We start from the raw sequence: 11,894 nt of genomic DNA on the forward strand, positions 1-11,894 counted from the left end.
AAATCAGAATAGAGGGCAGAAAATAACAACATCCAGCCAGGGTGGACATCAACCCGTTGTATCATTTAGCCTGGGAACCATCACCCATTCCTTGGTGTAAATAATTGGAATCATAGAATGGTTGAGTTGGAAAGAACCCTAAAGAACATCTAGTTCCAACCCCCTGTGTTGGGCAGGGACAGCTTTGAGTATATTTTGCTTTGGGAATGTTATATAAAAAAAATAACAACATCCAGCCAGGGTGGACATCAACCCGTTGTATCATTTAGCCTGGGAACCATCACCCATTCCTTGGTGTAAATAATTGGAATCATAGAATGGTTGAGTTGGAAAGAACCCTAAAGAACATCTAGTTCCAACCCCCTGTGTTGGGCAGGGACAGCTTTGAGTATATTTTGCTTTGGGAATGTTATATAAAATATCAGGCAGATAAAGCTAAAATTTACAATGACACAGTCAAAATGAATAACTAGCATAACACCACCAGTATTGATTCACCTAAACCACAGCTCCAGAGCAAAAGCCTTAGTGCACATATATTGTGCTCAGTTTGAAAATGGAGTAACTATATTTTGCTTTTCTGTTGAGGTTATTCTTTCTACTCCTGTTTTGGATTAGCACAGCCCAGTGAGGACCACAAATATTTCCATGTCTGGTTTCCCCCTCCACCTCAGATGAGCTGAGGATATGTTATGGATATCTATGTCCGCACTTGTGCACACACGTCCCCCCCAAAAATATGCACACAATCCTCAAGAAATTGATCAAACAGGGCCTTGAGCAACCTGGTCTATTGGAATGTGTTCCAGCCAATGGCAGGGAAGTTGGAACTAGGTGGTCTTTAAGGTCCCTCCCTTCTGTGATTCTACAAAACCTTCACTACAAAGTGCATGCTTAAAGTTCCGAGGAACCATGATTCAAAACACACAGGCATCATTTTGCCATTGCTCATCATGAGTCAGTCTCTTCGCTGTTTTTGAGTTATTCAGTGCTTTATTTGGAACTGATGTGCAAGCCATCAAAGCAGAGGCAGTAATAACACCGGATAAGCTGAGAAATTTAAAAAGGTATTTGAAAGGAAGAATGTCTGTATAAATGCAGCAAATGGCGGGAGAGCCTTTGAATAAAACAAGCCTCTAAAGCAAAATACTGTCCATCTAGCAGGATGTTTTAATTCAAAACTCTTCAGGCTATTTTATGACATTGCCAGGAAATAACAGTGCAGTTCTGCTTTTTGGGAGGCAGAGAGAGACACACACCAGGAAACCTGTGGTTGTTCTGTAGTCAGACCTGCAGCAAATTCCTCATTCCTCAGTGCACAATGAGACATGATGCAACCCCAAAAATGTGACAGGCATTTCTGAAGTCCCACAACCTCTCAAACCCCAATGTCTCTCTATTCCTTTGCCTTACACAGGGTGCTTCCAGAAGGCAGCTTGCACAGAGCACAGCGGAGGAGATGCCAACGCCAAACCAGACAGTGTAGTGTTGGCATCTCCTCTGCCATGCTCTGGGCAAGTTGGCTTCTTGAAGGGTGGGAAGCGGTGAGTTTTGAACTCCTCTGGATCTTTTTCTTTTCAGCCTGCCCTGCAGTTTTGTGGCCAGTGGGACGAGGACTCCAGCTGGCCTGCTGGCCACCCGCCGCGAGATGGCGATAACGTCACGATAGAAGAAGGCTGGACTCTGCTATTGGGGACCACCACCAGCGTCCTCAATCTGCTGCATCTCAAAGGTCTGCAGAAGGGGTATTCGGTGCTCTTCTTCCTTCAGGGCTGGGTTTTTCATGACTGTGATCTCCCCTTCCATTCCCCACCTCCAGCATTGCAAGAGCCACCTGGTCAGGCAGACTTGAGTCTGCTCTCGATACACGCAACAGGGCGGTGACGGGATGGGGGAAGCATTTAATTATTCTGCATGCAGAAGGCATCATTTGTGCTGTTTGAGGCATAATGACAATATAAGTAGACAGGGTTTCTTTTCCCTTTTTTCTTTCCCCCAGCTACCAAAATTGCTGCTGTCCTGAGCAGTACCCAGTGATAGTGGCGCCGCTGATAACAATAATCGACTCTGTTCTGTTTGGCACCTTTAAGGCAGGAGTGTCACAAACACTTTTACAAAACTAATGATGTTACAGATTCACAGCTACCAAATATAACAAGTAAACAAGAACTCTAGCGCATGGCTGGTGGATAGTAAATCACTGAACATCGTTATGGGGGGAAACACTGGGTTTGCTGGGTTCGTGTACCTGCATGTAGACCCAGAATAAGTGTGAGACAGGTATAGCTCTGTGAGTGTCAAAGTAAGAATTAAAATTACTTGTAATTCCATGCCAGAAATATTCCACCTTGTAAACTGGGCCCTGGTTGTGGAAACTGTTATGCACATGCTTGGTGTTAAGGGAATGAGTTGTGCTGGTGAAATAGCTTGCTCAAAGTCTGCTGAAACAGCTTTAAAAATGAAAATGGAAGGTTTTTTATGTTTAAGGCCCTGAAGTTTTGCTGGTAACATTGATTTTATGTTAAAATGATATTAAAGGTACCAGTTTTTAATTAAGAGTAAGGTGAAAAACATACATTTGATTGTTAGGTTTTAATCTAAAGTTGAATGATGATTCTAGAAAGAAAAATCTTTGCAAGTTTATCCCTATTGTGAAAACTTTCCAAAACTGATTGGACCTTCTCAGTCTAGGTTCAGGTTTTCAAGAACTGCTACACCAGACACCATCCCTGTTTAAAAACAAAATTAAAAAACAAGTGAGAATGTGAGATTTTAAACAAAAAAAGGTGAAACATTTTTCACACAATTTTCTTCCCCAGAGAAAATCCTAAATCAGTGTGATTTAAGATTCGTCTTAACCTCATTGTGATTGTGACATACTTTAAAGGAGACAGGTCAGAGCCCCAGATTTCTGACACATCTGGATGAGAATTTTGGGGCTCAGTCTCTGATTTTCCAGAGAACTGGGGCACAGTATTGCAGTAGAAATCCTTTGAACTTTGGACCTACTCAAAGGCACATTTGATCTATGAGTCAGCACTCATGAAGCTACCAGAGGCCTGATTGAATTTAATGAAGTCTGGAGCAGTATCTTTATGACTTTGGCTCATCTGACATTCAAATTATTGCCCCTTTTTATCCTGTTTTCCAAGAAGCTTCGTTTATAATGTCCATTCAGTTAGGACAGCAGCATTAAAATATTCTAGATGCTATTATTTTTTTCCATTGTTACATGACAAACATAGGAACCAAGCATTTTAGAAGCAGAAACCTGAATGGGAATTGTTTATCTGAGCTTAGTGAAGTTGACTGTTACATCCACCCCGACTTACATGGGAGCTCTGGCTGCTTAGCCTTGGTAAGATATGGAGTCAACACATGCTGATATCTACTCTGAAACGAAATTTAGATTTATCTTCCTAACCTTCCTTTTCTTTAAGTTATCCAGCTCAGGGGAGTTGTTTAGGATCCTGTACCGATAGAAGCACACAACACAAAAGAATTGTCCATCTTAGGTGTTACAGATACCCGTCTCAAGATGAATCACTGTTAGCTGAACCCCTATGACTCTGTGAGCATGTCAAATAATTGACCACTTTCCCCAGCTGCAATATGGGCATGATGGCAAACCCCTAACCTGTAGGTAGGTGTAGATATGTGCTTCGATTGAAACACCCCATTCCTACTCTATCTGGAGAGTTTTTCTTAGTCAGAGCTGGAGAATGGGATTAAATTGCAGCTCTGCTCCATTTGGCTTTCATGACTCAGCATCAGCCTGTCTGTGTACTCTGAAGCTGAAAATATAACAGTTTGTGGATGGAAAAAGGCTGTGGTTCCACTGAATCCACAGCTGCTGTACTGCCCATTTTCTGCTTCTGTATCTAGCAAACCCAACACATGTTTGCAGGCTCATTTCTTCAAATTCATCCTTTTTAAGCATACTATGGGGATTTTGAGTACTGCCCCTGTATTGTCTCCTTTTGGTGATTTCAGCATTATAGAAAATATCTAAAGGCGTATTACAACAAGGACATCAGCTTCATGTGCAGCCTTAAAGTGACCATTCTTCTGGCTATATTAACATATAGCCAAAAATGTATAGTGGTTCTGGCAGTGACCAGACTGTCTGGGCAGAAGATCTGGAGGTCAAAGGAATAGAAAAATAGGATTAAGCAGCTGGGTCCTTCTCACTGCCATGAGGGCTCAGCAGTTTCTCTCTTCTCCTCAACAAGTAGAGCATGAACACGTGGTTATCGGCAGTGGAGGGTTTAATAGTCAGACTGTGAAATGCCTCAGACAAGACTGATTGGGGAAGAGATACAAGATAGACAGACTGTAGATAATTCTGTGTGTTCAGCAGATTGCAGTTATTTTTGTAATCCCAACATCACAAGTATGGAAATGTTTATGATAACCCAGAACAGATGGAAATTTCCTTTGCACAGGGTTTACACTGCAGGAACTCTTTGTGTTTGATGTGTTGATACCTGATAACAGACATGTGCTGTTGACTTTGTCTGAAATTATAGTGGTCTAAAGAGGTCTGGAGATAGAAAACACCATCCTGGCCTTTCAGGAGTGCCTTGGGGATGAATTCTGGGGTGATGTTACTAGTTTACCTTGGTGAGGTTGAAGATTCTCAGTTGCTTCTGTAAAGGCAATTTTGAGATGGCCACTCTTGCAGGCATAAGGGAGGAGATTGCTTTGGCCCCCAGAATCTCAATATCACTGTCATCGCAATTTCCACCCCCTGTCATTTGTATCATTGCTGCATCTTACCAGTCCTTAACCATCATGCCAGTTCCCTCTTCCACTTTCAGATTCCAGGCTGAAGTTTTCAGAAAGGTCTGACCCACCTCATCTGTGGCTTCTGTCTCAAATCTGTGCACTCAGTTTCCAAAATAATCTGAGCCTTTTTTTATTTTTGCCAATCCATAAAATCCCAGGTTTTACGGTTCTACAATTCCGTGATTCTGTGAATATTTTGGATTTCTTGTAATCCAACTCTGATTAGATTATGGCTAGAATTAATCTTGTGAGTAGACCCGGGGTGGGGAGGTTGGGGGGAATACACATATTAATTTTTCTTGCCTTTTCCTCATCTTTGTTGCTATTAGGAAAAAGCCTCAAATATTCCCTGATACACCTGCTTCAAAATTGGTAAAAAACCTAGTGCTTCAATCACTGCTGATAAAGACTGTATTTGAATTCACTGAAAGAAGAAAAAGCATTTCTCTCTGTTTTCCTGTCTATGACATCAACAAGTCCTGAAACCCATTTCAAAATTCCTTGTCAGTAGGCACAGTTGGAACCTGCTTTGTTGTGGTGTTTTCCATGCCCTTTTGCTTGACCCATTTGGGATGTGCATTGAGATATTTTTCTTTCCTTTTTTTTTTTTTTTCAGACAGTTTTCAGTTCATATTTTCTTTTTTTAATCAGGCAGAGACATTACAATTAAAATCCCGTAAAAGCGATTCTGGCAGTATTGCAATAAGCATGTTTTTTAATTAAAGAAAGAACATGGGATGTACAAATAGTACCAGCTAATGGGAAATTTCATCCAATGTATTTTTTAATTGAGATTTAAAAGGAAGAAAAGTCAGCCCTATTTCTCTCTGTCACTGTGCGATATTTTCCTACATTATTACACTGAGGTGTATGAAGCCTGCAATAATTAGTCTCAGAGCCTTAAAATCCCAACTGTTTTCAGGGGAAAACAGTGAGAGGCATCAGTTCTGTAAATTGTTAGCACATTTTTCTGCAAGAATTCAGTGTTATCCAGTAGACTGCAACTTGCAGAGGTGGACATTCCTGGAGGAAAGGTTTTAAGGCCCCAAATTTGTAGCAATGTATTGTGTTTTTAATTCAGTTCTTCCCTCAGCTGTAAATCCTGGTTCATGTTTGGGTATGGGCTGCAGGTTTCTTTTCCCAACATGTTTCAGATGGGCTTACAGCATGTACATTAGACTCCCAGGGCTCTCACTTGCCGATTAAATTGATTTGCTGAGATTTCAGTAGCTCTTGAGACTCCTATGGGGTGTTGAACAATGAGCAGATCTGGGAAGCTAATCCTGGCCAAGGAACTGCACACAGCTCCACCAGAACCTGGGCTGAAACCCGAGGCAGCAAGATCTTCCACCACTCACTCTCATGGAAGGAGGGGATCATAGAATCATAGAATGGTTTGGGTTGGAAGGGATCTTAGAGACAATCTAGTTCCACCCCTCTGTTTGCAGGGACACCTTCCACTACACCAGGTGGGAAGCTAATCCTGGCCAAGGAACTGCACACAGCTCCACCAGAACCTGGGCTGAAACCCGAGGCAGCAAGATCTTCCACCACTCACTCTCATGGAAGGAGGGGATCATAGAATCATAGAATGGTTTGGGTTGGAAGGGATCTTAGAGACAATCTAGTTCCACCCCTCTGTTTGCAGGGACACCTTCCACTACACCAGGTTGCTCTAAGCTAAGCCCTCACACAGGACTTCCAAATGTGCCCTTAATGTATGTCTGTCACTTGGAGACTTGAAATAACAGCCCAAGGACCTTTGTTTTCATTACACCTCTATATATGGTGTTTACCCTGATGTCTTCACAAGGCTCATCTGGAAGTTCCTTCATTAGATCCTAGATGATGTCATATATAGAATCACAGAATCATCAGGGTTGGAGGAGACCTCTACGATCATTGAGTCCAACCATTAACCTTCCACTACCTTAAACCCTAAACCATAACCTCCAGTGCCAGATGCCTCTTAAACACTCCAGGGATGGTGACTCCACCACCTCCCTCAGCAACCTATTCTAGTGCCTGAACACCCTAACAGGGAAAACATTATATGATGAAAGCTGTCTCGGGGTGTCCATACCTCTTCTAGACCAGGTTAGCTCTCCTCTTTCAAATCCATTAAACATGTTGCTAAGCATCCTGGAGGCTACCTAAGAGCTGAAGAAGTTGAAAGACTTCATGACCCATGGCAGCATCTTCTGGACTGCTGATCTGAATTGCCTTTGCCTGTCTCCTGTGTTCTAAGGGAAGAGCCCAATCAGCTTACAAGGGAGCACATGCCATCTGAACAGATGGTTGTAAGCACAGCAAGCCAAAAAACACAGGCTTGTCAGACTTGGGAGATGGTTTCTGTCTGAGAGTACTGAAGCAGCTGCTGGTTCCTCTCCTAGGGATGGAGATTAAGGCCTCCATCCAACAAAATGCAGGAACACAAGCCTAACTTTTTACTGTGTTAGCAATGTCCTGGTGGAAATACATGGGCATTTGAATTCCCAGCTAGTTTGGGATCTGTATGTTTGTGCTATGAACATGGACAAACATGCTCAGGGAAGTGGAGAATGAATTTTGGACTCTTGGTTCAAGCAGTCTTTGGGACAATATAACAAACTTCTCCTTTGTGTGCGGCCTGTGAACAATTTTTATGGCTCATTGGAATGTCATGTGAACATGTCAACAGGGTGCCGGTGACAGATCCATGAAATAATTAATTGTCTTTTTTAAAGCTCATAAACTCTGCATTCCTCTTCCTGTACACAGGAGGATCTTTGTTGTTGTTTGTTGGGGTTTTTCCTGCTTGAAGGCCCCAGCAGGCACACCCTTGGAACCGGAGAATGAGCAGTAAGTGGGCTACCAGCACACTGCAGCCTTGTTGTACAGGATCAAGCAAAGCTATTCCATCTCTAGCAGTTGCCTCCTGCTGTTTGCCACTCAGAGATGTCTGCCAGGAATAGAACTTCTGAGCTTAATCCTGTCTCATGGGGGATTCTGTGGCTTTGTCATGTGAAACACCAAGTGAGAGGAAAAGCAAGCTGAAGGCTGTGGGAATACAAGTTATTCATAGTCATGGTGCAAGCAGAGCAGATCTTCACTGCATGGTGATGAGAGGGAGTAGTGCAGCTGAGGAGATGATGTTTCCATCCACAAATCCTCTTCCATGCAGAGGAAATTTACTGTTAGTTGAAGGGTGCGAGGTAGTGATTTATATGATCATTCTGGTGGTACATTTTTAACACCCTCTCTACTGACTCCCTCAAAAGCAGGGAGTCCCTACAGAGAGACCTAGACAAATTAGAGCATTGGACAATCATCAACCAGATAAAATTTAACAGAGACAAGTTCTGCATTCTGCACCCAGGACAGAGTAACCCTGGATGTACATACAGACTGGAATGAGAGGATGGAAAGTAGTGCTGCAGAAAGAGACCTGGGGGTCCTCATTGATGGCATATTGAATATGAGTCAACAGCGTGCCCTGGCAGCCAGGAGGGCCAACTGTGTCCTGGGGTGCATCACGCACAGCATCACCAGCCAGCTGAAGGAAAGGATTGTCCTGCTCTACTCTGCACTCATGTGGCATACCTTGAGTCCTGGGGACAGTTCTGGGCACCCTAATGTAAGATATTAAGCTATTAGAGAGCATCCAAAGGAGGCTACAAAGATAGTGAAGGGCCTTGAAGGGAAGCCATATGAGGAGCAGCTGAGGTCACTTGATCTGTTCAGCCTGGAGAACAGGAGACTGAGGGGAGACCTCATGGCTGTATGCAACTTCCTAATGAAGGGCAGCAGAGGGTCAGGCACTGATCTCTTCTCTCTGGTGAGTGACAAGACCTGAGGGAATGGCCTGAGGCTGTGTCAGAGGGAGTTTAGACTGGATATTAGGAAAATTTTGTTCCCCCAGAGGGTGGTTAGGCACTGGAAGAGGCTCCCCAAGGAAGTGGTCATGGCCTCAAGCCTCTCAGAGCTCAAGAACCATTTGGACAATGCTCTCAGGCACATGATGTATTTCTTTGAATTGTCCTGTGCAGAGCCAGGAGTTGGACTTTATGATCCTTGTGGGTCCCTTCCAACTCAGGATATTCTATGGTTCTATGGTTCTGATTCCCTTTTATCCTAGCTCCCTAAGGAGCTGTTCATTAGGAAAATATGTATCTACAGCAAATGCAGTGTGTGGCCTCAGAAGGTGATAGTAGAAAAGCTCTGCATGTAAGAGGTGCATTTTGGATGGGGATTTTGCTTCCCTCCAAGTTCAGGGGATCTCTAGAACTCTCTGCATCACACCCTAAACGAGAACTATCAGCATTGCTTTTATTCATTGTAAGAACATCTATGTTAGAATTCTTTTTTATTTGATTTTTTTTTGAGAAGGGATATAAACTGCTATGGTGGAAATAGTGAAACTTCATGGCAGAGGCAAGAAGCTTCCCACATCAATTCTTCAAATCCTCTATTCCATTGATATTCATTCTTTTTTTTTTCAGAAGCACTACGATGCCACCTCTTTCCATAGAAAATGGTCTGGATATCTGTAATGTTCTGGCTGTGACATTGCATGAGCCAGTCCTGACACCTGACAAAGTGAACTCTTAATACACTACTTTGCCAAATCCTTTCCTTTTGACTGTGCCCTCCACCATTTTCCAAGGATTTCAGAAGATAATTTTCTTTTCATAAAACCACTTCTGCCAATGGCATAATGGTGCTGTAGTTATTCACACAGCAGATTAACCTCCACCCCCCTTTATTATTAGGCTTGTTTTCTTTAATATTCTTTTTATTTTTTTTTGTAATTATTTGGTCTGGCTGCTTCTCCCCTCCTGTGGGATAGATGGAGTTGTCTTGTTTTTCTCTCTTTCTTTTCCTCCTTTTTTTTTCTTCCCTTTGGTAAAGACAGATAAAGAAAGATTTCTGTGTGTGCAGAGAGGTGGAGGCTAATTGCTGGGTTAATTGAGAAGAATGGTGCTTCTGATGTTCTCACAAAGTATCAAATAGCCTCAACGTATTTCTCTCCTCTCTCTCTCACTCCACCTAAAGAGACCCATTGAATTTGCACATTACTGTACAGAAGTGATTATGGGTTTAATTGTATTTATTTTGCTTGGTGGGAAGGCCATCATAACAGTAGTTGATTGATTTTTATAAAATCACCCTCAAGGTCATGTGTAGGACTTTGCTTTCCTGTGCAGCCATAACAAACAATTTGAGGGTCACAGCCAAAGGCTCAGTTGAGCAATATTCTTACTTTGTGCTTTCAGAGAAGAGGTCAAGTGCAATAAAAGAAGGAAGCATAACTTTTATTTTCTTTTAAAAAAAGGGGAAGACAATCTTGTAAAGCAGCAGCTGTATATTTATTCTGACCCAATGAAAAACACAGAGATACGGAGAGCTGAGGGTTACAGGGATAATATGCAATTTTTGGACAGAAGTATTTAAAAGTTTGGCCAGAGTTTGTTTTACACATAGATTTGATAAATGCTTAAATGAATCCTTCCTAATGTCTTCTTTTCTTTTGTGTTATGCTGCTCTTCTTTTATCCTCAGCAATTGAACTTCACTTTTTTCACTCTATTTTCCCCCTGAACACCAAGTGACATTTGGTTTTATTGTGGGAGGGTATCAGAAGCTCTGAAAACACCCAAGGGACAAAGACATTATGGTGTGACTGTGAGTGTAGCTGGCCTATCCATTTCCTGTAGTTACATCTTGGATCTGACTGCTGCTTCTAAGGGTAAACAAAAGAGTCACATACAGCAAATCAGAGAATCACAGAAAGATTTGAATTGGAAGACACCTTAATGACTATTACTTTCCAACCCCTCTGCAGTGGACAGGGACACCTTCCACTAGTCCAGATTGCTTAAAGCCCCATCCAACCTGGCCTTGAACACTGCCAGAGATGGGACAGCCACAGCTTTTCTAGGCAACCTGTGCCAGTGCCTCATCATCCTTGCAGTAAAGAATTTCTTCCTAAAATAAGGCCTTGTGGTGGTCTTGATCTTTCGATTCTTTGCACCATTGCTAAGTGTGCTTGGGTTGCCATTGCATCTTGGTACAGAGGAAACCAACAGCCAGTCAAAAAAACAGCCTCATAGTCCAATTATTATTATTTATTCACATCCAGCCTTTACCTGGGGAGAGAAAACTTTTCTTCCCTGTTGCATTAGTGTGTCCAAAGAAGGACAATGGAGCTGGGGAAGGGTCTGGAGCACAAGTCTGATGAGGAGAAGCTGAGGGAGATGAGGGTGTTTAACCTGGAGAAAAAGAGGGAAACCTCCTTGCTCTCTACAACTACCTGAAAGAAGGTTGGAGTAAGCAGGGAGTCTGTCTATTCTCCTGGGTAACAAATGGGTAACAAATGATAGGACAAGATAGGACAAGAAGAAATGGCTTGAAGTTATACCAGGGGAGGTTTAGATTGGGTATTAGTAGCTATTTCTTCACCGAAAGTGTTATCAACCATTGTAACAAGCGGCCCAGAACAGTGGGGGAGTCACCATTCCTGGAAGTCTTCAAAAACCATGTGGATTTGGTGCTTAGAGACATGGTTTAGTGGTAGACTTGGCAATGCTGGGTTAATGTTTGGACACTATGATCTTAGAGGTTTTTTCCAACCTTTATGACTCTGATTTCCCCCAGGAAGGGTCAGACTTGCAGGACAGATATCACAGTTCATGCTGGCGTTCCTGCTGCTACTGACCACTGAGTGCAGAACAGTCAGCAGCATCCAAGCCTATCAGGCACCCAGAAATCCACAACAGATACGGAAAATTCTTAAATCAACAGAAGGAAAAATAATGCAGGACAATTGACATGCAGTTAGCCTATTGCTGAGGAATAAGGGTGCTTAAAAGAGGGAAGTAATCAAAAGGGAGCTAGATGATGGGTCATAGAGGACTGGGAATGTGTAAGGAATCAGACAGTGATTTTTAGGGGATATTTAAGGGTGATATGGTGACATACCATAGCCACCTTGTGTGGAAAAAAGCATGAGACAGTGGAGAATTGGTGTCCAATTCCAAATGCATTAACCGCTACTGGTCAAGCTGCTGCTGTTTTTGCCGAAGAGGAACTCCATGTAAGTACAAACTGTTTTCTTCTCACTCTTTC

At 42.7% G+C, this 11,894-nt stretch overlaps 1 protein-coding gene across 1 annotated transcript in view; it reads left to right on the plus strand.

The window, feature by feature from the left end:
- The window catches only part of LOC103798958 (fibrocystin-like), a gene marked incomplete at its 3' end in the record, with an annotated part of 108,841 nt that overhangs the window by 58,734 nt on the left and 38,213 nt on the right, over nt 1–11,894 (plus strand). Inside the window, 1 exon segment of the mRNA XM_009071246.1 lies at nt 1,582–1,732. Within this exon segment, the coding sequence (XP_009069494.1) occupies nt 1,582–1,732 (151 nt within the window).

The sequence above is a fragment of the Acanthisitta chloris genome, unplaced genomic scaffold (genome assembly GCF_000695815.1).
Source record: "Acanthisitta chloris isolate BGI_N310 unplaced genomic scaffold, ASM69581v1 scaffold6003, whole genome shotgun sequence".
Taxonomy (NCBI): Eukaryota; Metazoa; Chordata; class Aves; order Passeriformes; family Acanthisittidae; genus Acanthisitta; species Acanthisitta chloris.